This window comes from Carcharodon carcharias, chromosome 3 (assembly GCF_017639515.1).
Source record: "Carcharodon carcharias isolate sCarCar2 chromosome 3, sCarCar2.pri, whole genome shotgun sequence".
Classification (NCBI taxonomy): Eukaryota; Metazoa; Chordata; class Chondrichthyes; order Lamniformes; family Lamnidae; genus Carcharodon; species Carcharodon carcharias.
In genome coordinates, this window is record NC_054469.1 from 138,524,860 (window position 1) to 138,552,372 (window position 27,513).

Sequence of the window (27,513 nt, forward strand, 5' to 3'; positions counted from 1 at the left end):
GCAGTTCCTCTTCCCAACCCCCCTACTCACTCTCTCAGCAGCCTAGCCTTTCAACAGTCTTAGAGCAATATGGAGTCATCCTGAGCCCACAGGGCCCTCCATGGCCAGGACACCATGCCTGAAAACCAGCGACAAGTCACCATTATCAGCTGAGATTCAGGCTCCGCTACTCTTTCCTGGGTAGCTGGTTGCACTGTGTTAAAGCAAGTCCCTTAACATGTCAGCTTGATTCCATTTTGCATGAACTTCATCTGAGCTTGATTCAATGAAGAACTCATTATAAAGAAAAAACGTACCCATCTGAATTAGCAACAGGGGCAAGTTGTCAAATTCATTTTAGAATACTAAATCATCTAAAGGCGGCTGTTCTGAGTCTATTTCCCAAATAACACTTTTCACAATAACTGCAGGTTTGATTTTCTATGCTCTTATTGCATTGTTTAAGAAAGCTTCTTGCATCATGAGTTTTTCTTTGCACTGGGCAAGTACTGCGACATCTTGCATTTTAAAGCTAATTCAGTATAACATCCCAATAAATAAAGAAAAAATCTTTGTGCCATGATCTTTTTAATGCAAAGAATTCAGTAAATTCTTTTACTGCTTGAGATCAGAAATCTGCAACACCCCCATGTTCCCTTCCAGTGCACAAGTTTAAACATCGCGCTCTCTTTTGGCTTGACAAATCAATAAATAACGCACAGTGCAGAATCTACCTCACTACCACACCACAGTACACACACAAATTGCTCCCACCCCCATCCACCCACTAGGGCCAGGCAAACTCCAGCTCTGCTTCTTTCCACCCTCCCAGGCCTGCCAAACACGACTCACTTCTCCCCAAACCTCCTGGGCCTGTCAAGCCTCGGCTCCTCTTCTTCCCATCAACCCCCTGCCCCAGGCCCACTAAATGCTGACTCTGCTTCTCCCCCACCAAGAAAACTACCTATAGAGACCACTGACACAAAATGCAGATTAAACAATACCAAAAGCAAGACAGATGATGGGAAGCTATGACATTGGACTTGTAAGGATATGCCAAAAGGCATCATGCAAAGCAGTTCCATGCAGAATTGAAGATAGTCTATGATCTACATAAAAGGGGGAAGTGGGATTGTAAAGGGGAAAGAGAGGGTAAAAATGGTGAGCTGGCCTCATTCAGGCTTGGACATACAGGGACACCAGAACAGGAGTAAGGCGTTCAGCCCCTCCGCCCTGTTCCATTATTAAATGAGATCATGGCTAATTGAGATTCTAACTCAACCACCTGCCTTGGCTCCATTTATCCTTGGCTAGAAAAAAAATCTATCAATCTCAGATTTAAAATTATTAATTGAGCTTGCTATGTGGGAGAGTTCTACACGTCCATCACCTTTTCCCAATTTTTCTCCTGAATGGCCTGTCTCTGATTTTAAGATTATGTTCCGTTATCCTGGATGTCCCTACCAGCAGAAAAAAAAGTTTTGCTTTATCTATCAACTTGTTTTAAATTTTTTTTGGGAGGATGGCAGGGAGATGGCACTGCAGTGGTAACTTAATATAGCCTCCTTTGGTTCAAAACGGGTGACCTCCCACTTACTGGTATTAAAATCTAGCTCCCTCAGTTTCACCCATTCGTGTAATCTATCAATTCTCTTTTAAATTTTATTCACACATCTACATTACTTAATATGGTATCAACCTCTGTGTCATTGACAACATTGATATATGGCTCTTTATTGCAATATCCAAGTCATTAATAAATATGGTGAATAGTTGAGGCCCCAGCACAGAAAACTGAGACACACCATGAGTCATTTCCTTCCAATGTGAGTGCATACACATTATCCTTACTTCCCATTTTCCACAGCCTAACTATTCTCCTAAATGGATCAATAATTCCCTTTCAATTCAAGAGCTTAATTTTAACAGTCTCTTATATGGAACCTTATTGAATGCCTTCTGGAAGTCAAAATAAACTACATGCATAGACTTTCCCCCTGGCTACTTTGGTTACTTCCCCAAAAAATTCAATTAGGTTCATTAGGAATGACCTATTGATTACAAATCCATGTTGGTTCTCTTAAATCAGCTAAAATTTCTCAGTCATACTGTCCTTAATTTTAAGATTCCAATATTTTCTCTACTAGATGTCAGGTTAATAGGTCTATAATTTCCTGGATTGACTCCTTCACCTTTCATAAAAGGAGAGAGTTACATTTGCAATTTAATAATCTAAAAAGACTATTCCTGAATCATGTTGCAAAATCTGCGATTTCCCCACCTATTTTCTTCAACAATTCCGGGGTGGTCATGATAATGCATCAGTCTTCAGTGCCATTATTTTTGCCTAATACAGTTTTCTAGCTTAGCGGATTCCAGTCCTGATTCATTATTAGTTTCCCTGGATTGTCAGATATGTTACCCTCTTCCATTAATATGAAGATTGGCATACTGACATACAGCACAGGCGATGGCCACTCAGCACATCAAATCCAAGCCAGCTCTCAGGACAGTAATCCAGTCAGTCCTACCCCACCACACTCCCGCTCTATCCCCATAGCCTTACTGGTTTACTTCCCTCAAATGGCCATCCAATTTCTTTTTGAAATCATTCTCTCTCCTCTACCATTCTTGTGGGCAGCAAGTTCCAGGTCATTACCGCTCACTACCTAAAAAGGTTCTTCCCCCAACGTCCCACATGCTTTGCTTTCAATATAGTCTGCCCCTTCAAAGATCTATGCACAGGGACCACCCCCACCCCGGTCCCTCTGGCCCTGCACACTATTTAGAACAATGCCATTACAGACACGACATGTTGCCTCTCCCTATCTTCTATCCAAATGCATCACTTCACACTTCTCTGTATTAAATTCCATCTGTCACTTGTCTGCCCTTTCTGCATCCTGTTGCAGTCAACTAATATCATCACAACACCTCCAAGTTGGGTATCATTGGCAAATTTTGAAATATTATTCTATATTCCAATATCCATATTATTTATATTGTGATGGCTTATATTTTTATATTTTTTCATATGTTGTATATTCTGTGTTGGTAAGGGAAGATGGGTGTGCGCATGTTCAAAGGAAAGATATTTAGAGTCAAATTGTCTATGGAGTCTAAGGGATGAAAGAGTAAAGATGTTAACTCTGCATTTAAAATGAGGCCTTACATCAGATTTCAATTTACAAGTAAACCTTTGGGGTTAAGAGTTGAAATTGATGTGTAGCTATTGTATTTCAAAAGAGGTTTAAAGGTCCAAAGGAACATTTGCATCTTATAGGAGATGAAAGAGTAAACAGGGGCAGACATTTTAAACTTTATTGATCCAAAATAGAGATAAAACAGGAACATAAAAGGTTTTAATATTTGGGGAACCTGAGTTTAAAAGTATGAGTGAAGACAATGGAGCATGAAGATGAAAGGGGGGAAAAATGTATTGATGAGAACAGATTTTCAGCTGGAGTGAGTTGCTGTGGGAGATCTCTCACTGAAGGTCAGCTCCTTTGGTTTTGGCTGTGAAAGATTTTTAACTGAAGAAAACAACAGTCTTAGGCCAGGAAAATATTTATCCTATGAAACAGTTCAATGTGAATCTGCCTTTGGAAAAACACACCAGTATGCTTTGATTCTGGGGAGTTGTGGATTGTACTCCTGTTTGCAGTGAAAGACAATTTCTTGATTTGGGTAATATTTCTTGGATTTTTCAGTTAAGATTGTATAAGGGCTGTTGCCAAAAATTTAGTTTCATTGTGTGCCTTTGGCAAAACATTTTTGGGGGTTATTTTGTAAGATCTTTTCTAACTGTATCATTTATCTTGTGTTTAAGTTTTATTTTTTCTTTTAATAAACATTTAAATACTTTGAATTTTAAAAGTTATCACTCTAGTCCTATGCTTGTGTTCAATAACTATCCCTCCACCTTTCTACAATACAAAACAGATTACGGTCAGCCGTGATGGATTTCAATTTCAGATCTGGCTTGCTCAGCATTATCAGCTGTGGTTGTAACACTATATCTCAAAAAAGAATCATCCTTAGCACTGACCCTCAGGGAACACCACTGACTACCAGACTGAAACACAACAGTTTACTGCAACTCACTGCTTGCTGTCCTTAAATCAATTTTTTTAAATCCACAATGACACTAACCCTCTGATCCCAAAAGCCTGAATTTTGTTGAGCAACCTTTAATGTGGTAATTTGTCAAGTGCTTTCAAAACACCAATATAGACAATATCCACAACTTTCATTCCATCAAGCTTTTTTGTTGCTTCATTAAGTTAAATTAGTGAAGCACAATTTGCCTTTTATAATTCCGTGTTGGCTCTCCTTCATTAACTCAAACCTCTCCAAGTGTCTGTGATTTTTTTTTTCTGATGGTTTCTAAAACCCACCACTGATGTTAGACTAACTGGTCTGCAGTTGCTATTATTGTCCTTACACCCTTTCCTGAATAATTGCCACTTTTCAATCCTCCAAAATCTTCCCCATATTTCAGGAAGATTGGAAAATTATGGAAAGCCCTTCCACTATCTACACTTCCACTTCCTTTAGTACCTTGGGATACAAGCCATAAAGTAACTAATCAACACGTTTACCATTTGCTTTCCTGCATTTGCAATATTAGTCGCTTGATCTGTTTTTAAAGGGCTAATTGCCCTTGAGTTCCTTGGCGGGTTCCAGCAGGGAGCGGCTCCCACAGGGCCAAGACTGCCCACCTTCACCTGCCTGTGATACTGTAGCCCAGAGACCGGCCAGCGACAACTCACTGATCCAGGTTTAAGCCCCGGGGCCGGTACTCACCACTCGATTATCCCGCTTCCCCATGTTTTTCTGCCCCACAAGCTGTACAGACAACGTCCCTTTTGGAGCCAGCCCCCGCTTATCCTCACGCGCCTGCGCAGACCGGCCACATCGCCTTAAAGGGGAAACGCCCGCCCCAGCGCGCCTGCGCGGCGCCGACGTGACATCACCTGTACCGGAAGTGGCGTACTCTGTTTGTCAAACGGATTTCCGGTAGCTGGGACATGCGCAGTAAAGGGTTGGACTTAAATTCGGAATAAACTCTCTTATTTCCAGTTAGTTTACTCTCTTTTCTCGGTCTCTCTTTCGCGTGTTTGGAGGCACGAATCACAGTTACTAACAATTTCCAGAAGGTGGAATACCCGTTTTGGTTTTGAGATTGGGATAAAAATAATAACGTTACCGAGAAATGAACCATCTCTGATGTTTAAATTGTAAATGTTGCTGCTAATATTTCCCTGATGAAAATTTGCCCGGAAATTTTTGCTGTCAAATATGTTGGGGAGTATATGTTACGAGGTCTGGTAAGATATAAGTAGATTTTTTTTTTAAAAACGGTATCCGATGCTGCTGTGCCACGGAAAGAAGTTGTATTGAAGTAGCACCTGTCACATTATGTGGACACTTAAAATGTTTAACAACCCAATGGGTTGAAATGTTTTAAATCCTTCAGCCACTTCTGTCCAGCAAGGCTCCATAAGTAATTGGATACTTGGCTAGATAATCTCTTTTGCGGATGATGGATGGCCAAGACGCTAAGAGAATTCCTGCTGTCTTCAAATACAGCCATGGGATCTTTTGTTTGCACCTCTGCAGGCAGTAAATGATCATCTCCAACATGAGAGAATCTAACCATCACTTATTGACCAGAAACTGAACTGGAATAGCCATATAATTACTGTGGCTACAATAGCAGGTCAGAGGCTAGGAATCCTGTGACAAGTAACCCACCTCCTGACTCCCCAAAGCCTGTCCACCATCTACAAGACAAAACTCAGGAGTGTGATGGAATATTCCTCACTTGATGAGTGCAGTTCCTAGGACACTGAAGAAGCTTGACAAGTGCATCTTGTTGATGGTACACAGTGCTGCTGTGTGTCCCTGATGGAGTGTATGTTTGTGAAAGGGATGCCAGTCAGGCAGGCTGCTTTGTCCTGGATGGTGTCAAGCTTCCTGAGTGTCCTAGGAGCTGCATTCATCCAGGCAAGTGAGGAGTATTCCATCACATTCCTTACGTGTGACTTTTAGATGGTTGACAGGTTTTGGAGAGTCAGGAGGCAAATTACTTGTTGTAAAATCCCCAGTTTCTGAGTTGCTCTTATAACTAGAGTATTTCTATAGCTGGTCGAGTTAAATTTCAAATCAGTGATGACTCCCAAGGTTTTTTTCATTATTCAATCACGGAATGTGGGCTTCACTGGCTGGGTCAGCATTTATTGTCCATCCCTAGTTGCCCTTGAGAAGGTGGTGGTGAGCTGCCTTCTTGAACCACTGCAGTCCATGTGGTTAAGGTACACCCACACTGTTGTTAAAAAGGGAGTTCCAGGATTTTGACACAGCAGCAGTGAAGGAACGGCGATATATTTCCAAGTCACCATGGTGAGTGACTTGTGGGGAACTTCCGGGTGGTGATGTTCCCATCTATCTGCTGCCCTTATCCTTCTAGATGGTAGTGGTTGTGGGTTTGGCAGGTGCTGTCAAAGGATCCTTGGTAAATTCCTGCAGTGCATCTTGTAGATGGTACACACTGCTGCTACTGTGTGTCAGTGGTGGAGGGAGTGAATGTTTGTAGATGTGGTGCCAATTAAGTGGGCTACTTTGTCCTGGATGGTGTCAAGCCTCTTGAGTGTTGTGGGAGCTGCACTCATCCATGCAAGTGGAGAGTATTTAATCACATTCCTGACTTGTACATGGTGGACAGGGTTTGGGGAGCCAGGACGTGAGTTACTTGTCGCAGGATTCCTAGACTCTGACCCATCCTTGTAGCCACAGTATTATATGGCTAGTCCAGTTCAGTTTCTGGTCAATGGTAACCCCCAGGATGTTGATAGTGGGGGATTCAGTGATGGTAATCACTTTTTTGACATTGAATGTCAAGGGGCGATACCTAGATTCTCTCTTGTTGGAGATGGTCATTGCCTGGCACTTGTGTGGCATGAATGTTACTTACCACTTGTCAGCCCAAGCCTGGATATTGCCCAGGCCTTGCTGCCTTTGGACATGGACTGCTTCAGCATCTGAGTAGTCACGAATGCTGCTGAACATTGTGCAGTCATCAGCGAACATGCCCACTTCTGACCTTATGATGGAAGGAAGGTCATTGATGAAGCAGCTGAAGATGGTTGGGCTGAGGACAATACCCTGAGGAACTCCTGTGGTAATGTTCTGGAGATGAGATAACTGACCTCCAACAACCACAACCATCTTCCTTTGTGCTAGGTATGGCTGCAACCAGTGGAGAGTTTTCTCCCTGATTCCCATTGACTCGTTTTGCTAGGTCTCACTGGTGCCACACTCAGTCAAATGCTGTTGTCAAGGTCAGTCACTCTCACCTCGGGAGTTCAGCTCTTTTGTCCATGTTTAAACCAAGGTTAGAATGAGGTCAGGAGCTGAGTGGCCCTGGCGGAACCCAAACTGGGTGACAGTGAGCAGGTTATAAGAACTAGGAGCAGGAGTAGGCAATTCAGCCCCTCAAGTCTGCCCTGCCATTCATTATGATCATGGCTGATCTAATTTCGGTCTCAACTCCAATTTCCCACCCTCTCCCCATAACCTTTCAACCCATTACTGATTAAAAATCTGGCTATCCCCTCCTTAAATTTATTCAGCATCCCGGCATCTACTGCACTCTGAGGTAGTGAATTCCACAGATTCACGACCCTTTGAGAAAAGTAATTCCTCCTCATCTCTGATTTAAATCTACTACCTCATAGGCTAAAACTATGGCCTCTCGTTCTAGAATGCCCCAGAAGGGGAAACATTCACTCCATGTCTACTTTGTCTATCCCCTTTAGCATCTTATATACCTCAATTAGATCCTCTCTCATCCTTCTAAACTCTAGTAAGTATAGGCCTAAACTGCTCAATCTCTCCTCATAAGACAAGCCCCGCATCTCTGGAATCATTCTAGTGAACCTCCTCTGAACTGCCTCCATTGCAACTACATCCTTCCTCAAGTAAGGGGACCAAAACTGTGCACAGTACTCCAGGTGCGGTCTCACCAATGCCTTGTACAGTTGCAACAACACTTCCCTATTTTTATATTGTATTCCTTTAGCAATAAATGTCAAAATTCTATTTGCCTTCCTTATTACCTACCGTATCTGCATACTAGCTTTCAGTGATTCATGCAAGAGGACACCCAGATCCTTCTGCATGGAAGCATTCTGAAGTTTCTCTCCATTTAAACAATAAGACGCCTTTTTATTCTTCCGACCAAAATGGATAACCTCACACTTATCCACGTTAAACTCCATCTGCCAAATTTTGGCCCATTCACCTATCTTGTCCATATCCATTTGTAAATTTCTTATTTCTTCATTGCAACATACTTTCTCACTATTTTGGTGTCATGTGCAAATTTAGCTATAGTACCTTCTATCCCTGAATCCAAGTCATTAATATAGATTGTAAATATTTGGGGCCCAAGGACCGAACCCTGTGGCACCCCACTAGTTACAGCTTGCCATCCAGAAAAGGACCCATTATTGCTAAGCAAGTGCCACTTGATAGCACAGTTGAAGACCCCTTCCATTACTTTATTGAAGATCGAGAGTGGACTGAGGGGTAGTAATTGGCCAGTTTGGATTTGTCCTGCTTTTTGTGTACAGGACATGCTTGGGCAATTTTCCACGTAGCCGGCTGGATGCCATTGTCGTAACTATTGGAATAAGTTCTGGAGCACAAGTCTTCAGTATTATTGCTTGAATATTGTCAGGGCCCATAGCCTTTGCAGTATCCAGTGCCTTCAGCCATTTCTTGATATAATGTGCAGTGAATCAAATTGGCTGGAGACTGACATCTGTGATGCTGTGGACCACTGGAGGAGGATGAGATGGATCATCCACTCGGCACTTCTGGCTGAAGATTGTAGCAAATGCTTCAGCCTTATCTTTTGCACTGATGTGCTGGGCTCCCCCATCATTGAGGGTGGTGATATTTGTGGAGCCTTCTCCTCCAGTGAGTTGTTTAATTGTCCACCACTATTCATGACTGAATGTGGCAAGACTGCGGAGCTTATATCTGATCTGTTGGTTGTGGGATTGCTTAGCTCTGTCTATCATTTACTACTTATGCTCTTTGGCATGCAAGTAGTCCTGTGTTATAGCTTCACCAGGTTGACACCTAATTCTTAGGTATGCCTGGTGCTGCTCCTGGCATGCCCTCCTGTACTTTTGATTGAACCAGGGTTGATGGTTGATCCCTTGGCTTGATGTTAATGGTAGAGTGGGGGATATGCCAGGCCATAAGATTACAGATTGTGTTCAAGTACAATTCTGCTACTATTGATGTCCCATATCGCCTCATGGATGCCCAGTCTTGAGTTGCTAGATCTGTTTGAAATCTATCCCATTTAGCATGGTGGTAGTGCCACACAATACGATGGAGGGTATCCTCAATGTGAAGGCATGACTTTGTCTCCACAATGACTGTGCGGTATTCACTCCTACCAATACTGTCATGGACAGATACATCTGTGGCAGGCAGGTTGGTGAGGATGAGGTCAAGTACGTTTTTCCTTGTTGGTTCCCTCACCACCTGCTGCAGACCCAGTCTAGGAGTTATGTCCTTTAGGACTCGGCCAACTCTGTCAGTAGTGGTGTTACCGAGCCACTCTTGGTGATGGATGTTGAAGTCTCCCACCCAGAGTACATTCTGTGCCATTGCCATCCTCAGTGCTTTGTCCAAGTGGTGTTCAACATGGCAGAATACTGATTTATCACCTGAGGGAGGGTGGTATATGGTAATCAGCAGGAAGTTTCCTTGCCCATTTTGACTTGATGCCATGAGACTTCATGGGGTCTGGAGTCAATGTTGAGGACTCCCAGGGCACACCTTCCCAAATGTATACCACTGTGCTGCCACCTCTCCTGGGTATCCTGCCAGTAGGACAGGACATACTCAGGGATGGTGATGGTGTTGTCTGGGACATTATCTCTAATGTATGATTCCGTGAGGATGACTATATCAGGCTGTTGCTTGACTAGTCTGTGAGACAGCTCTCCCAATTTTGGCACTAGCCCCCAGTTGTTAGTAAGGAGGACTTTGCTGAGTTTACCATTGTCGTTTCTGCTGCCTAGGTCGATGCCAGGTGGTCCATCTGGTTTCCTTTTTCGAGGCTTTGTAGTGGTTTGTTACAATTGAGTTGCTTGCTAGGCCATTTCAGAGGGCATTTAAGAGTCAAGCACATTCTTGTGGGTCTGGAGTCACATGGTAGGGATGGCAGATTAACTTCCTTAAAGGACATTAGTGAACCATACGGGTTTTTACAACAATCGAAAATGGTTCCATGGTCATCATTAGCCTTTTAATTCCAGGTTTTTATTGAATTCAAATTCCACCATCTGCCGTGGCGGGATTTAAACCCAGATCACCAGAGCATTACCCTTGGGTCTCTGGATTACTAGTCTAGCAACAATGCCATTACACCACTGCCTGGTGTTTCAGCAATGTTAATGCCATTAAACATCAGGGGGACATTGATCATCTCCAAGGGAGAATCTAACATTGTCTGGTGCTTGTGTGGTGCAAATGTTACTTGCCACAAATGAACCCAAGCTTGAATGTTGTCCAGATCTTGCTGCATACAGGCATGGACCATTTCTTTACTGATGATTGCAGCGTGTTCAGTTATATTCACAACTCCTCAGATAAACATCCCATGTCTGACCTTAGGATGGAAGAAAGGTCATTGAGGAAGCAGCTGAAGATGGTTGGGCCTCGGACACAGCCCTGAAGAACTCCTGCAGCGATGTGATGGGGCTGAGATGATTGGATTCCAACAACCATAACCATTTTCCTTTGTGCAAGGTTTGACTCTAACCAGTGGAGAGTTTCCCCCGATTTCCATTGACTTCAAGTTTACTAGAGCTCCTTGATGCCACACTAGATCAAATGCTGCCTTGATTTCAAGGTCATTTATTCTCACCTCACCTTTCATGTTCTGTTTGATCATTAATTACTTCAGTAATTTCATCTTAAGAAATGATGACATCACTAAGGGAATCATTTTTTCCAAACAGCTCTGGCTTTACATAGGGAGTACATGATTCCATCCTGAAACTTTCAAACTTACCCATTTTAATTGGCTCAATTCTTGCATTTGCTACTGCACCCTCTTGTATTTGATGAGTATTTGGCCTCTGAGTGTACTCACAATAGCACTATCGGGATCACTGTGCTATTTTGTACAGGAATATTGAGTAAACTGGTACAATTTGGTTAAAGGAGCAACATTTGGCTCTACGGGTATTAATCTTCTGCAAATTGCCTGTTTGCAACATCTTGTAATATTATTATAATATTACAGATACCTTCTGAGCCTCTTTGAATGATGTCTGATTGTATTGGAACTCTTCCACAATACACTGGCTCATCTTGTTGACACCTTCCTTCTCTTTCTCTTGAGTGATGATTCATACCTCAAAAAAACACTTGCAGTTTTCCTTCCGCAATGGCTTCTGCCACCACATACAGGTCTGTGCAAAGGCAAGTGAATTAGGCACTAACTCAAATCTTTTCTCAAACAGCACACTGCTAAGGCAGCCTAGGGTCATATTCTTAGATCCCTAGCACATTCTATGATTCAAAATCTAAAGGCACAAGCTTATTCAGCTGAGCACAGTTCACAGGCACCTAGCTTAGGCTTTGTCAGAAGGTTATCATCAGTCCACATAATGATCTGCATTCCCCTTTAAATAATGGCTGAATTTTGCATATATTGCCTACTTGAGCACTAAAAATTTTCATCTAAGTTTGAAATTATGGTTAAATCTGGCTCACAGATTTGCTGCTAAAAGTAGGCCTTAATCTTGGCTTGTACAATTGGGTTTAAATACCACCCTGTCCCCTTGAAACAAACTGGCACCCTGTCCACCACCTTATGCATTCATTTCCTCCACCACTGGTGGCAGCAGTGTGTAACATCTACAAGATGCACTGCAGCAACTCACCAAGGTTCCTTTGATAGCATCTTCCAAACTCCAAGGGCAGAGACGCATGTGAAATACCACAACCTGCAAGTTCCCCTCTAAGCCACACATCATCCTGACTAGGAACTATATTGCTGTTCTTTCACTGTCACGGGATCAAAATCCTGAAACTCCCTTCCCAGTGGCACTGTGGATGTACCTACACCACAGGGACTGCAGCGGTTCAAGGCAGCGGCTCACCACCACCTTCTCAAAGGCAGTTAGGGATTGGCAACAAATCCGGTGGCAGGAAAGCTTCCCTGATTTAATCCCGCTTTGGAAGAGGCTAATGCAGGATTCCTGGCCACTATTTTTGGGACCTCAGTTAGGCTCAATGAGCCAATTGACACCCATTATCCCTGAGCCCACTGCAATTTAGTGGTGACTGAGGGATTAAATGGAGGCCACATGGGGCTCCTGCACCCTCAGAAAGCTGTCCAATAAAACCTGTCGGGGTTGCCAGCGGCCTCCCAGGGAAGGGGAGGGTGGCCCTCACCATCACTCACCTCTGGCTTGGGGTCCCTCCATGATCCTTGGCCTCACTTGGGTCCAATGCCGCCAATAGCCAGCTCTCCCACTGTCAGCAGTGATTGGCCAGCAGCTTTCAGCAGGTGGGAATACCACCAAAGACCTCAATAAGGAGGAAGACCTTTTGGCGGCCGATTAAGTGTTTGAAGGGCATTGGATTCCATCAGGCCTCCGCCAGGTGGTTCCCTGCCAGTCCTCCGAGCAGTGGGTGAGACCCCTGCCAGTCCAACAAAATCTTGGTCACTGCCTGCTGCCAAAAACGTAAATTTTTGAAATTTATTTAGCTGTCTCCACATTTAAAGAACATGGGCAAGGGCTTTCCTTCGAGTGCCATTGCTCCTTACTCCCTGTCCTCCGATTTCCCCTGCCAAATTCCTGACCTCCAACCCTCATTTAGCAGCTGGAGTGACAATTCTTATTCTTTGGCATTTCTGGCATTGGAATTATGTAAATTTTAATACCCCATTAGAGTTATAAAAGAATCTTTTGGAAGTAACACACTTTTACACAGTATTGTACACACTACAATATTTATTTATTTCCAAAATTAAAAGACATAGCAGCTAAGAACAGTTCAAGCTAAAGTAAAACACCAGGTAGAGACAGCAAAAGTCCACCCAACACAAGCAGCATTAGCATTGGTGTATCTTGCCAATGCAATCTTGTTCCCTATTTAACACATTCTAAATTGTAGACCCTGGCAAGGCATAAATTTAGCAGCAAACATGAATCAGGAATGCTCTAAGTACAAAGCTATTACAACAAAAATACTATAAAGATGAAATCATATTTGTTCCATGAAACATTTTTGACGCCCAAACTAATCCACCCCCTGCTTTGCAAGCTTAACCAGTCAAACATATACTTGAACAGATAAATATAATTTGATGCAACATAATAAGATTGTTTAACCAAAAGTTATCTATAAGTTTTACAAATGAATTCAATTTAATTTGTAAGTTGAAGGTTTATCTGTCATACAAATCTATACAGAAAAGATCTTTGTTAAAGAAAAGTTATAAAATACTATCAATGTTCCAAACATCTGTAGGTCAGTAAAATACCATGTGGACCCAGAGGGAACATGCTTTAGAAAATATGGTTGAAATTTCACAGGGGTTCTGCCAGTCTCCAGCCATAACTCTAGGAAGGCCTGGGGAAATGGTGGAGACCCAGTTGCCAGGTCTTTGCTGTTTCCAGGAATAAGGGGTGGAACTTCAATCTGTTCCTTACGAGACAATAGCAGGCAGGGAAGGCGAGGCTGGGGAAGGAATTCTCTAAGCTGGGAATCTGTGCAGCTTATGGAGTTCCTGCTCCAGTTGGGACTCAGCATTTATGTACTGGGTAGTATGATGAGTGGAGAGATATTGGCCTCTACAAGGTCTATTCTCATTACTCACTGGGCTGGTAGGAATTGCCCAGATCAGAGAGAGAAAGGATGTGGGAGATTTTATGGGCATGGGGAAAATGGGCACTAGATATGCACTTGTGTTATTTTCTCCATGGAAAACAAGATGTCCTCCTGTTGACCCTGCAAAGTCTTGGAGTTTTAGGACTGGAGGGCTGAATTGGATGTGATCCAATCATAACCGCTGGGATTGCATCCTGAGGAATGCCATGGCCTCAGTCCATAAAATATATTGGTGTGGGTAATATAAGTTATTAAATATGAGCAGTCTGTTCCTAAAGAAGTTGTGAACCAAAATTCAGAAAGTTATTTCAAACATAATAATTTGTTTTGAATTAAAGTTTACTTAAGACAATTGATTATTAAGTGCACACAAGCTAGTTTTGTCTTTATTTCTGCAAAGCACTGGAATTCTGATTGAATTCAGTGTAAAACAAAAAAAAACTTGGTGTAAGGTCAAACAAGCAATAAAAAACATAGCTAAGGGGGCATCATAAATTGTATCCTAAAATGTACAAATGTGCACTAAATAGCAACAGCAAAGTGTTTTACTCACTGCAAGTTAAATATGCAAATAAAACTTACAGTATGTTGTCTGCATTTTATAAAACCTGAGGTCCATAATAACTTATGATGGTTTAACTGATTTTAGACCGGCATATGATTTAGCCGTTGGGTAATTATACCTTCAATCATACCTTCAGATATAAAGCACATATCATACTTCTATGATAAAAGTGTTAATTTGCAGAAGTAACTGCTTGTTATCAGTGACCACTGCATTACACTAATGCTGAACCCATGGTAAACTGTATAGTATAAAACAATTCATCATCTTATGACTGAAACAGGCACAGATAAAAATTATAAAGTGCCATGTTTTGAATTAGGAAAGCATTTGTTACAACTGCAGGTTAAATATAAAAATAAAGATTGCAGTGTGCCTTGCATATTTTGCAACACATCAGGTTATAGCAGTTCTATAACATATGGTGGATATTCTAAACTGGCCAGATATTATTCAAATGTCAAATATTCTAAGCTTGATTTAGCTTCAAGTATTGAAACCATTGTGCACTATAAAACCAATATTGTTATTTGATAGATTTAAACAATACCCCTGTATGGCTGACACACATACTTTTCAATAAATAAGAAAGCATATAATTGAAAGGTAGGTTGTTAAGATTGTGCTTTGAGATTTATTTTTCACTTTGACATGATGTGTGATGTACAGTTATATAGTACCAGCAGAACTCTCACCCTTTAACACAATATTGAATATATTGAGGTAGAGTGTCTGCTTTGGGCACAATCGGGTTCAAACTGCATTGGTTACAGTTCAAGTTTTGGCTAAGATGTATTTGCATAATTAAATATAAAATCTTCCATGAACCAGCACAATCAGAAGTATGAGGGAATGTAATTGTTCAATTTTTTTCCTTTGCATTAAAAGTTATTAATATGTGTATTTAACAGCTGCAAATGGGTGCAATTGGTGAAAATTCATCATCCTCATTATTTCAGTCTGGGGTCATGGCCAGTTTTGTGGGTAGGACCAGCTTTAGACAAAAGTGTATTTACACCAGCATTAAAGATCAGGGAATTTCGAATTTAGCTGAGCGTAATTTATGCTTGCTTTTCTGCACTGATCATTAGTGGAAACCTGACCCCACATTCAATAATTTTAAACGGCAGTGACACCACTTCATGAGGGATTTTGGTTCTTAAACCTGCTGCTTAGAAAATGCCACTTCTGTTTTATTAGCATATTTTTCTAACGGGGAATCATTTATACTATAACATACTTGATGGGAGGCTTTCACCTTTCTAATCATAACATTTTCTAATCAAATACAGAAAAAAAGTTATATTTTGAACATCAGATACAAGGCAACATCGCAATATGTAAAGGTAAAATATAGCCCTTCACCATATCTAAAACCTCTGGAATGCCTATCTTTGCAGAAGAATTCTACATGAAGAATTGCAGAAAATCGGGCATCTCCCATTTTTTTTTGAAAATTAGAATTTCTGAATCTCAATCTGTGGACATAAGAGCTCAATAAAACAACTTATCATAATGGAACTCCAACTAAAATGTCTTCTTCAGTCTATAGGTGCTGACCACCTTTGATAGCTCACTAATGATCGTCATTGATGTGAGAACCTTCATGAGTGAATGTTGTAGGCTTTCATCACTATGTAAAATCTTGTCTCACCTCCACATTGACATTTCCTTCTGGAGTTGGATAGTGATCAGAAATAGGAATCCTGATGGATTCTCTTCTCTCTAACCCATGGATACTCAACCTAACTGTATTTTCTCATATTATCACCCGAGCTGAGATTGTACACAGTGGGGACTGAATTTGGGACCTTCCTGGTCCTTCTGGTTCAGCAATTCATTATCAACTTTTGGGCATATTTGGCAAGTTGTTCTAAAACATCATTTATAAGAACAATTAATCCATAATGCTGAAATAGTACATAACCAGTCATTATTCAAATCAGCATCACTTCACAACCAACCTCCCCTGTGATTTTACATTGTAGTCTGCTTAATATTGCAGCCCTCTTGAATTCATGATAGAAATTAGTTACATGATGAGCCATAGTGTTCTGCTGAAAAATAAGCTACTTATGGATCAGGTGACATTACAAACCCATTCCTACATGATCATATAATATGATGTTACATATTTCTCAATAAATCAGTGTTTTGTTCTGTTTTCAATCCTTTTTCTAGTCACTAAAAATTAGCCCATTTGATACCATACAAACCCTTTATATACATTCATACCAAATTCCTCTTTCTTCTATTTTAAGAGAGGCATTACCCATTCTGGCAAAGTTTCTCTCTCTGAATTACTAACCAAAACATTAGCAACTGAAAAGTAGGAAAAAGGTTAATTTAGTACATATTTTCCTGCATTTTCTGTGTTTTAGAATTCTAATATTTGCAGCTGTCAACTCTTAGACCATTGGGGGTAATTGTATGTGCCTGTTTTTTTCCTAAACACCTCGAACTCTTTGGTTCCTGTAATGCAATTATTTTAACTTTATTTATTTATTTTCAACTGTCATCCATTCCCACAATTCCTGCACCTTCCCAATGCTCACAAAATCATTATTTCTTTGTTTTAACACACATTCTCAAATCTCTTTTATCACATTCTGTTTCTCTCTCCCTTTCAATGCAAAATAATATCTGTGGAGGAGCAACATATTGCCTAAGCATTGATTAATTTTAGAATTGGATTATTTGTCTCTTTTAGTAACTGTGCAGCAACTTTAAAATGATAATTTTCTCATTGTTAAGAATTAAAATTACAAGAAGACAAACCAATATTGCTAGCTGTAACTATCAAATGCTTCAAATAGTTCATTCCTCAGCTCTTTAGAATCTGAATGTCTCCATTTGTTTTACAATTCAGCAGTTGATACTTCATAAATCTTCTTTTCAGATCTTTTTGAGTCAAAGGTGGAACTATATTTTTTCAGAACTCCATTATAATAAGAAACTTTTGGTATAGAAGCACTTTTAAAGTACCTATTTTAAACAGTTGAAACGTCCGTTCATACATTGATATGTTGCTATCATCAACAGACTTTTGCAGTTATATTGGTCTTGAGATAAAAAGTGGAAAACACTAACAAACCAAGTATTGATATAGTACTTTGTATTATTTTCATAAAAGTGTGAATTATTTTGACTTATTTGTGCAATTCCACAAAGAGCAAAATTTATTAGCAACAGAATCTATTGATATTTATATCAATATTAACATAGTTTCAGGGAATTCAATAGCGTAGCAACTACTGCACATCAAATTAATTTAGTGTTGTGAGGTGATTTGAGACATTTGAGTCACAATCATACACTATGTAAGCTTTTATTTTACATTTAAGTATTATAAATGTGTGATTAAGAGATCACAGTCTTCATGAAAAATATTTTTGTAGATTATGGATAATGAAATGATGCAAATCAAGTCTGAATGCATGACTGATATCAGACAAAACTAATGTATTGTGTTGAAAATTACACATAGCTCTTCTGTCTCCTCCATTCTTAAAGAATGAAAGGTTTAAACATTTTTCATTTAGAGCATGCTTCTTTAAACTTTTACAAATTTAATTCAGGAAATGTGTCATTGTTCGATGTATTTTGTTGTAGCTGTGGCAGTGTAACCTGTATTACAGTATTCCTGGCTTGCAATTTCATTTGTGTTTGTACAAGTGTTTATTACATTATTTGGAGAGTTGCTAACTGGGATGCCACTCTACTGAGTAACATATTCCCATATTGATGGATGTTAAGGCCATTAACCTGTTCCCATATTGATGATGTTAAGGCCACAAGTCTATTATGCATGATGCTCTCAGTCTTACCTATAATTAATGAGAAAGCAACATACAATAGTCTCAGGGACAAACTATCAAAGGTCCTGATGACTATTATACACTAACGGCTGTCACTGGCTTGTAGCTCAAGCTACACAACTGTGACTGACTGGCAATATAGTTATGCACAACAATCTTGTAAATCATATATGGTTATAACTATCACATTTCAATAGTGGTATTCACTGGATACACAAACATCCGTTGAATCCTTTGCTTAATGGACAGCAAACCATGAGAGGAGAAAGCCGGGAGATCAGTTTAAAACAGTGAGGAGAAAGCAGGAGCAAGAAAAATGGAATATATTTTAATGCAAGGAGCCTGAGGAATAAGACAGACGAGCTGAGGGCACAGAGAGGCACATGGGAGTATGATATCATAACTATGGCCAAAGCTTGGCTAAAAGAAGGGCAGGATTGGCAGCTCAACATTCCTGGATGCAGGGTATTCAGACGAGATTGAGAAGGGGATTTGGGGGGGGGGGGGCTTGGTGTGGGGTCGCAATACTGATCAAGGAATCAATTATAGCAGTGAGGAGGGATATCTTGGAAGGATCATCAAATGAGGCCCAAAAGGGGCAAATACACTGTTGGGTGTATACATAATTCCCCAAACAATCAGGGAGAGATAAAGGAACAGATATGTAATCAAATTTCAGAGAAGGTAAGAATAATAAGGCAGTAAAAGCAGGGGATCTTAACTACCCAAATATTAACTGGGATAGTTTTAGTGCGCAAAGTAGGGAGGGACAAAATTCTTAAGTTGCATCCAGGAGAACTTTTTTAGCTAGTATGTAGAAAGCCAAACAAGCGAGGGGGCAATTCTGGACCTAATATTCGGAAATGAACCCGGGCAGGTGGAAGACGTATCAGTAGGGGAGCATTTTGGAGATAGTGATCATAACTCAGTTAGATTTAGGATAGTTATGGAAAAGGATAAGGTTGGGTTGGGAATAAAAGTTCTAAACTGGGGAAAGACTAATTTTACTAAGGTGAGATATAATTTGGCCCAAGTGAATTGGGAGCAGTTATTTGCAGATAAAAGCTGTGTCAGAGCAGTGGGAGGCATTCAAGGAGGAAATAGCAAGAGTACAGGGCAAATATGTTCCCGTAAAAATAAAGGGGAGGGGACCAAGTCTGATGAACCTTGGATGTCAAGGGACATAAAGGTTAGAATTAAGAAAAAAAAGATGCTTATAGCGATACTGAGGGTTCAATACAGCAGAATCCCTGGAGGAGTATAAAAGTGCAAGGGGTGGGGTGGGGGGGGTGGGGGGGGACACATAAAAAGAAAATTAGGATAGCTAAGAGCTTGCATGAGTGCATGAGAAAGCATTGGTGGGTTGAATGAAGGAAAACTCAAAGGGATTTTTTAAAGATATATAAAGAGCAAGAGAATAACTAGGGAAAAAGCAGGGCCAATTAGGGACCATGGAGTTAATCTGTATGTGGACCCAGAAGACGTGGGCATAGTCCTCAAAGAATACTTTGAGTCAGTCTTCGCAATGGAAGGACAATGCAGGTATGGAGGACTGTGAAATATTAGAGGAAACTAACAGAGAGAGAGGAGGTACTAGCAGGTTTAGTGGCCTTAAAGGTGGATAAATTCACCGGCCTGGATGAGATGTATCCCAGGCTGTTGAAGGAGGGGCCCTGGCCACAGGTGAGGTGCCAGAGAACTGGAGGACTGCTAACGTTGTTCCATTATTAAAAAAGGGAAGCAAAGATAGACTAGGGAAATTACAGGCCAGTCAGTTTAACCTCAGTGGTGGGGAAGCTACTAGAAAGAATTCTGAGGGACAGAATATATCTGCACTTTGTTAAGGGAAGGTCGTGTTTGACAAATTTAATTGAATTTTTTGTGGAGGTAACCAGAAGTGTTGATGAGAATAATGCATTTGATGTGGTCTACATAGACTTTAGCAAGGCTTTTGATAAAGTCCCTCATGGCAGACTGGTCAAGAAAATAAGAGCCCATGGGATCCAAGGCAAAGTGGCACGTGCTGAAAGGTAGGAAGCAGAGGGTAATGGTAGTGGTATGTTTCTATGACTGGAAGTCTGTTTCCACTGGGGTTCCACAGGGCTCCACGCTGGGGCCCTTGCTGTTTGTGGTGTACATAAATGATTTGGACTTAAATGTAGGGGGTATGATCAGTAAGTTCGCGGATGACACAAAAATTGGTAGGGTGGTAAATAGTGAGGAGGATAGCCATAAACTGCAGGAGGATATTAATGGACTGGTCAGGTGGACAGAACAATAGCAAATGGAAATCAACCCAGAAAAGTGTGAGGTAATGCATGTAGGGAGGGCTAACAAGGCAAGGGAATATATGATGAATGGTAGGACCCTGGAAAGTACAAAAGATCAGAGGGACCTTGGAATGCATTACAAGAGCAGGGATGTTATGCTGGAACTGTACAAAATGCTGATTAGGCCACAACCGTAGTACTGGGTGGAATTCTAGTCACCACATTATAGGAAGGATGTGATTGCAGTGGAGAGGGTGCAGAGGAGATTTACCAGGATGTTACCTGGGTTGGAGGGTCTGAGCTATGATGAAAGATTGGATAGGTTGGGGTTGTTTTCCTTGGTGCAGCAAAGGTTGAGGGGGAACCTGATAGAGGTATATAAGATTATGAGGGGCACAGGTAGGGTAGATTGGAAGGTACTTTTTCCATTAGCAGAGGGGTCAATAACCAGGGCACATAGTTTAAGGTAAGAGCTAGAAGGCTAAGAGGGGAGTTGAGGAGAAATCTTTTCACCCAGAGGGTGGTGGGAGTCTGGAACTCACTGCCTAAAAGGGTGGTTGAGTCAGACACCCTCATAACATTTAATAATTATTTAGATATTCACTTGTGTTGCCATAGCCTCCAGGGCTATGGGCTAGGTGCTGGAGAATGAGATTAGTATAGTCAGATCTTTGTTGACTGGCACGGAAACAATGTGATGAATGGCCTCCTTCTGTGCTGTAAATGTCTATGAGAAATCTGTAACTGGATATTTTGCATAGAAACTTGAGTTTGAATATAAATGAAGCTACAGCAGGACGACTCTACTTTTCACATAAACTGTAAAAAACAAGGTTTTCTGGTTGTGTGAGCTTTGAGACATATGGGACCTCCACAACTGCTACTCGTTTCTTGGAAATGTATTTGGAAATATAGTTGACTGCGTTCTAATTATTAAGCACTTGGTGAAAGTAGAAATATAATATGACTCTTATTTAGGAAAACTTGTAATTTCACATTTTAAAAAAGTTGACAGTATAAGGTGGAACTTGAGGCAGCTAGGATAAAATTCCTTTATATTGCTTCTAGGAAACCAAACACAATATTGTAACTGCTATGAGCACTGGACTGTTTCAATGTTGTGCACCTCTTAAAATAAAACAGACAACCAAAAGTACAGTAATGTCATTAGGTAATAGTCTTTTTCAGAAGTGGGACTTACATTGGTGATATGCTGGGAACAGGGCTGGGGTGAGGTGCGGTGGTAAGAATCGCAGATTGAAGGACGGAACTGTAGCATTGCAATATCTGGCAGAAGTATATAGCAACCTAACAAGCACATTTACATTTCCAATGTTGCACATCACTTTATTTCCTTGAATGAAAATGCATCTGTAAAAGTAGCAGAGCTTTTAAAGCAGGACAGGAAACCATGAATTAATAGTATTTTTCAAAAATAAATTAAAGTCACAACCATTTTTCCTTTGATAAGTCATGTCACTTGCACCTTTTGCCATTTATTTTTAATTTCATGTTTTCTCTTTGCTGATCCATTCACTTTACTTACTATTTTCTATGTTCATATTTCTGCTGGACACAGTGGTTTAAATATAGTATAATGGTAATGAGATAAAACTATTATGATTCAACTGAAAACAAAAAGCAACTTGAACATAATAGGGAGGAAGATGCTCGCTAGATATCCACCTCACCTATTTCAGAAAATGCAACCATTGGGCCCTCTTGAAGGATAAAAATATTATCTACAAGCACCAAAGTCAGATTAATTGCTGAGCAATGGTATCACATAGGTATATTTCTTCAAACACTATTAATTCACCTGAAATTGATGTGTTAGAAAGTTTATAATTTCAGTTCAATATAAATGTCTTGGTAAAATACAGGTTAAAAAATTATCCCCTTTATTTTATGTATTTTTGAGCAGTATTTACAGATTGAATTTGTGCACAATATTCGTTTGCACTAATACGAGCCTGAACATATATTCATATTATAGTTGTTGAGGTTAGAGATGTACCTCATCAACACCGAACTCTATCCTAATACGCATTCTAATCAGTATTTTATCAGTTTGCTTTTCATCAATCATTAAAACACCAAGACTAGTAACACAACTTGTTTTATGTAAAAGTCCCTTGCAATATTGTGTTACTTTAACATGTTAAACCCTCTTTATTCATAATAAATTATCGAAGTAAATATACCCTTCTCACCATGCTTTAGTTTTTGTAAACTGCAAAGTTTTGATTTATAATGGATGTTACTTATTTTCTTGCACCATTTTATAATACACAGTTCATAAGGCCATCCATTAATGATACCTTACTAAAGTATGACTGTCTTAAAGGCAAATACAAATATTAGCTACTATATGAAATAGTTTCTTAATTTGCTTCAACATTCATCCAGGTTTATATCCTAAATACAAGCACTTTGATTATAAATCTATATTATCAGAGTCATCCGAAGCAGATAGTTTTCTACTTGAGCACAACTGCTACAGTACAGTTTATAAGGAAGATACTAATATGCATTGGACTAGATCATTTAATCAGTGCTGTATCACACCACAATGATTCATCTATGATGGGGTACTTATCCACTCATCTGTAACATTGCAGTTTGACTAGTGATGCCACCCATCCAGTTTGCCCCAGACAGTCTGCTTTAACAGTGGAGTTTCTGGCAATTTACAAAATGTAAACTTGTGACAAAAAGTCAGATTTTTACACAGAAATTCATTTTTTCATTATAATTCTGTGTTTTTATATGCAAGAATCAGTTACCAAGCCTATTCAAGTTTCCATTGAATTTCGTCAACAAAAGAACAAGGATCACATCACGCTAACTCTGCCCCTAAAACATGACTATCAGGTTTTAGATTCGGCAAATGGTGGCAACCCCAAATTGAACACATGCGTCTTCATCGTAAAGTTCCGAAGATACAAGGTATGAGGAGTGTTCCTGTGAGATTCGAAAAGCATCACAAACTGAAAATTGATGTGATCCATTCACTAGCTTCTTCACTTTGCATTTAAACATACTGATATGTGTTAAGCATTTTATAATTCTAAACATATATATTCCAAATTCACCGTAGCTCTGCTTTGTCTTCTGTTGCAGCATATATAAAAATACCATCTAAAACAAGCAACTTTTATAAATGCAAAAAAGTAGTCTTGATTTTTCTAAAATCTTTCTTTGTTTGAAAAACATGTAGCAGTTCTTTAAATTTTGACTTTGCTTTTAAAATCTTTTGTTACTGCTAATGCCACAGCAAACAAGCTGTGTAAAAAGCACATAAGCAACCTCTTCAGTGGATTCTTCTTTCCACATTTGTTGATACAGAAGATTCTTGATATCCAAATGTTCACAGCACCATGGACGATGGCTGAAGAAATACATTTCACTTTTAATGGTGTATTTTTCAAACAACATTTAGTAACTACATTCGTCAGTTAGCAGATTTAGTATGTACTTTGCTTTAATGTTGAATTCTGGCCTTAGCAGCTGGAAAAAAAAACTGGCAGGTTTGGCAGTGACTTTATTCGGTAGGTTTGGCAGTGACTTTATTCCATCTTCCAAATATTTCACATTTGCAGCACTCCACATTTGGATAACAAGATTTTGCAGCATTTGTGAATAGACAGCAGCTAACTGAGTCCAGAAATTTCCTGGGGGAGGGAGTGGTGGGGGAGCTGCAATAGTTTTTGCATTGTTTCATTCAGAGTAAACCTCCACTGGGCTATTAAAATCAAGAAAGCACAAGTAGGACACGTTTCAGAAGCAGCATATGGATGAGATTGTGTCATATTGTAAAATACTTGATTTGTCAAGTAATCTTTGCAAGAATGTCTGATCAAGAATTCAATGCTTGACAAATAAAAATACGCTAAAAAAACCAATCAGCACATCTCGGAGCCTTGTCCACTATCGGTAGATTTTAAGCTGTGTTCCCCTCTGAAGACGATTGGTTTGGAGATGAACACAAGTTCTGATTCTCAGTGTATTTCTCATGGTCCATAAAATATTGATGGGACAGTGCACTGAAAGCAGATATTCTCTTCTCTGGGTTAAACGTTAGAAATTTCTGTTTTTCAAAGTAAAAGCAACAGATTAAAAATACAATTCCAAATTAAAATTACCTCAAGATTTACTAAATGCATGTTTCCAAAGCTCCAGTAACAGCAGCAGAGCAACAACAGCTCCGAAGAAATTCCCAGTGGTAACATTTCATCACAGACATAGGAATGCAGAACTTATAATAATATGAAATGTACACAGAAAAGATATAGGCATCCATCATTTGAAAGAAGTAATGCTTATATTTTGGTAATTTTTCAAAAAATAAGTCACATTGATTCAACATTTTTCAATTTAAATAATTGGATTTGCCCACAAAAAGAAATTATTCCCTTAATGAAGAATGTTAACACAAGCATACCAGCAGCAGGTCTTTCCCTGGTTCATTTATTTCTGGTACTAAATCCTGTATTGGTTGTGGAGATCTTGTCGAAAATGCATCTCTTGGTAGGGCCACGTCACGAGGCCAATCGTCCTCATTTGGAAGACCAAGTACGCTGTGTAAAAGTACAATACTTTAACATAGGTGCATAAGGCATTCAAGAATAAAACCACATTCATAATAACTCAGCCGTGTGAAGTTATTTTACAATGGGACATATTTATATATTTACATATATATGTATATATATATATATTTTCCTCCACCATTTTGTAGTTTTGTTTTCCATGTAATGTGTCATTCCACAGCCAAGAGAGTGGACAGGCTGCTTAATGTCATATCCATAAATACCACTCTATAGCTGTCTTTCAGAGATGCATTTAAGCGGCTTTGGAAACTTTTTTGAACGTCCCTTCCTTGCTGTGAGAAGTACTCAGTCATTCTTTTAGTTAGCCACACACCACAGGAGTGAAATTCCTCTTTTGATGAAAAGTTGTATTTTTCTTTGTAACTAGCAATCTGCTAAAAAAAAAATTCAGTCTCAGAAATCACAGGTTTCAAAGCAGCGGGTTCCTGAAACTATTTGCCATTCCTTTTTAATTAATATCGGAATTTCGCCTTCACCTTCAATGTGGGTAACTGTGGGTGTTAACTATAACAAAATCACCTCTAAAACTCAAGCAGTAATGCAAATAGAGTGGGATTAAATTAATGGCCAGTCTGATTGATGGATACAATTATTAATGTTCAAATAACCAGACTGTTGCTAACTTTAAACAAAAACAGAAAATGCTGGAAAAACTCAGCTGGTCTGGCAGCATCTGTGGACAGAGAAACAGAATTAACGTTTCAAGTCCGTATGACTTTTCTTCAGAGCTGCTCTGAAGAGGAGTTATGTGGATTTGCAATGTTAATTCTGTTTCTCCCTCTCCCCACAGATGCTGCCAGACCTGCTGAATTTTTCCAGCATTTTCTGTTTTTGTTTCAGATTTCCAGCATCCACAGTATTTTGCTTTTACGTTGTTACTTTTACATTTTTTGATAGTTTTCTCATTGTAAACAGGTTCTGAGAAAGCCCCTCTTCCCCTACAGTAAAGAGGCAGCTTTAGTGACTTTGTGTAATAAATGTTTTAAGTTTGTTAGAGTAAAATAAAACAGTAACTGACAACATTTTCAAATTGTTACCTCTGAACCCCAAGAGCTGTCCCTGACAAAACTCACTAGGCAGACAAGTCAACTGTTCCTTAGTCAAAGCTGAATGCCTGTATTATTAATGAGAAATTGGGAAAGGAATGGTCAAGTCTAATTATATTTGGTTGTATCTGCAACATTTAGATGTGCCACTGGAGGGCAGTGTTTATCCTTTTTGGTAAACTATAGGAGAGTTAATGTAAATTGTCCATGGCCATTGAAAAAGTAACATTTCATTTTCCTTACCTAAATTCATATATGCAGTACAAATGACCAGAAATAGATATTTGAACAAAAATCTATTGTTCTAATTGCAGCAACACCAAATTTATGAGCTGTGTGTAACTGTGCCAAGATAAAGCTAGAATAAGATACAGAACAAAATATTTAAATAATTTTATTATCCTTTTTGAGGGAAAACATATCCTTTATGAAAGTATAAGCAACGCTTGGTGAAAAATTTGCCTGGGAATTCTTCTGGTCTGGAAGTATAGTTTCAGAGCTTTCTAGGTGAGTGGCGCATGAATTGGGTGCAAGTCTCAGATATGTTTTTTTAAATCTATCTTTCAATATGATGGGCACTTCCTGTGTCAAAGCACCACACCATCCAGTGCAGATATCACTGAAAGAGATAGAACTCGCAGGATTATATTGCACTACCGCCCTGCCCCAACCCATCACCACTGCCTCCCCACTCACCTTCTCCATCCCCCTCCCACACCTGCTTCCATTGCCTTCAACACTAAATACACCTGCCTGATGCAGGTAGACATAACATGGTCGCTGCCGATCCTGGTGGAAACAGAGGTTGCAGTATTGCGAAAAGCCAGTTGCCTGAGAGCAATTACTTTTCTCAGAGATTTATAGATAGCACAGAACCCCTCCTATTGAGGCAGGCTCCTGGGTTCCCATGCAAATTGCCATGACTTCAGTATCATGGCTGACAGAACTTTTCATCTAGTGCTCCAAAGCATACACATCATTTGCTGACCTCCTGCATTGCTAGTAATATCTATTGATTGAGAAGTGCTGGAAAATGACACTAGAGAAGTAGTAGTGGGGAACAAAGAAATAGTGGAGGAACTGAATAGGTACTTTATGTCAGTCTTCACAGTAGAAGGCACAAGTGACATCCCCAAAGTTCAAGAGAGTCAGGGGGCAGAGGTGAGTATGGTGGCCATTACCAAGGAGAAGGTGCTAGGAAAACTGAAAGGTCTGAAGGTGGATAAATCACCTGGACCAGATGGATTACACCCCAGAGTTCTGAAGGAGATAGCTGAAGAAATAGTG

General features: G+C 39.9%; 2 protein-coding genes across 14 annotated transcripts in view; both read right to left on the reverse strand.

Annotated features, from left to right (window-relative positions):
- The window catches only part of fam133b (family with sequence similarity 133 member B), a 106,993-nt gene extending 102,073 nt beyond the window's left edge, over window positions 1-4,920 (reverse strand). For 7 of the 11 annotated variants that reach the window (XR_005942623.1, XM_041184268.1, XM_041184270.1 and 4 more), the window contains exon 1: window positions 4,786-4,920. Coding sequence is in view for 8 of the 11 variants with exons in the window: in XM_041184268.1 (XP_041040202.1) it covers window positions 4,786-4,809 (24 nt within the window). In the remaining 3 variants the exon portion in view is untranslated. The remainder of the gene's footprint in view (window positions 1-4,785) is intronic. The other 4 variants (XM_041184265.1, XM_041184264.1, XM_041184267.1 and 1 more) reach the window with 2 other exon arrangements.
- A 17,531-nt stretch (window positions 4,921-22,451) lies between these two features.
- cdk6 (cyclin-dependent kinase 6) overlaps window positions 22,452-27,513 on the reverse strand; it is a 315,746-nt gene continuing 310,684 nt past the window's right edge. For all 3 annotated transcript variants that reach the window (XM_041183679.1, XM_041183681.1, XM_041183678.1), the window contains exons 7-8: window positions 25,012-25,147; window positions 22,452-24,657 (exon numbers count right to left, since the gene is read on the reverse strand). In XM_041183679.1, coding sequence (XP_041039613.1) covers window positions 24,511-24,657; window positions 25,012-25,147 — 283 coding nt within the window. In that variant the 3' untranslated portion in view covers window positions 22,452-24,510. The remainder of the gene's footprint in view (window positions 24,658-25,011; window positions 25,148-27,513) is intronic.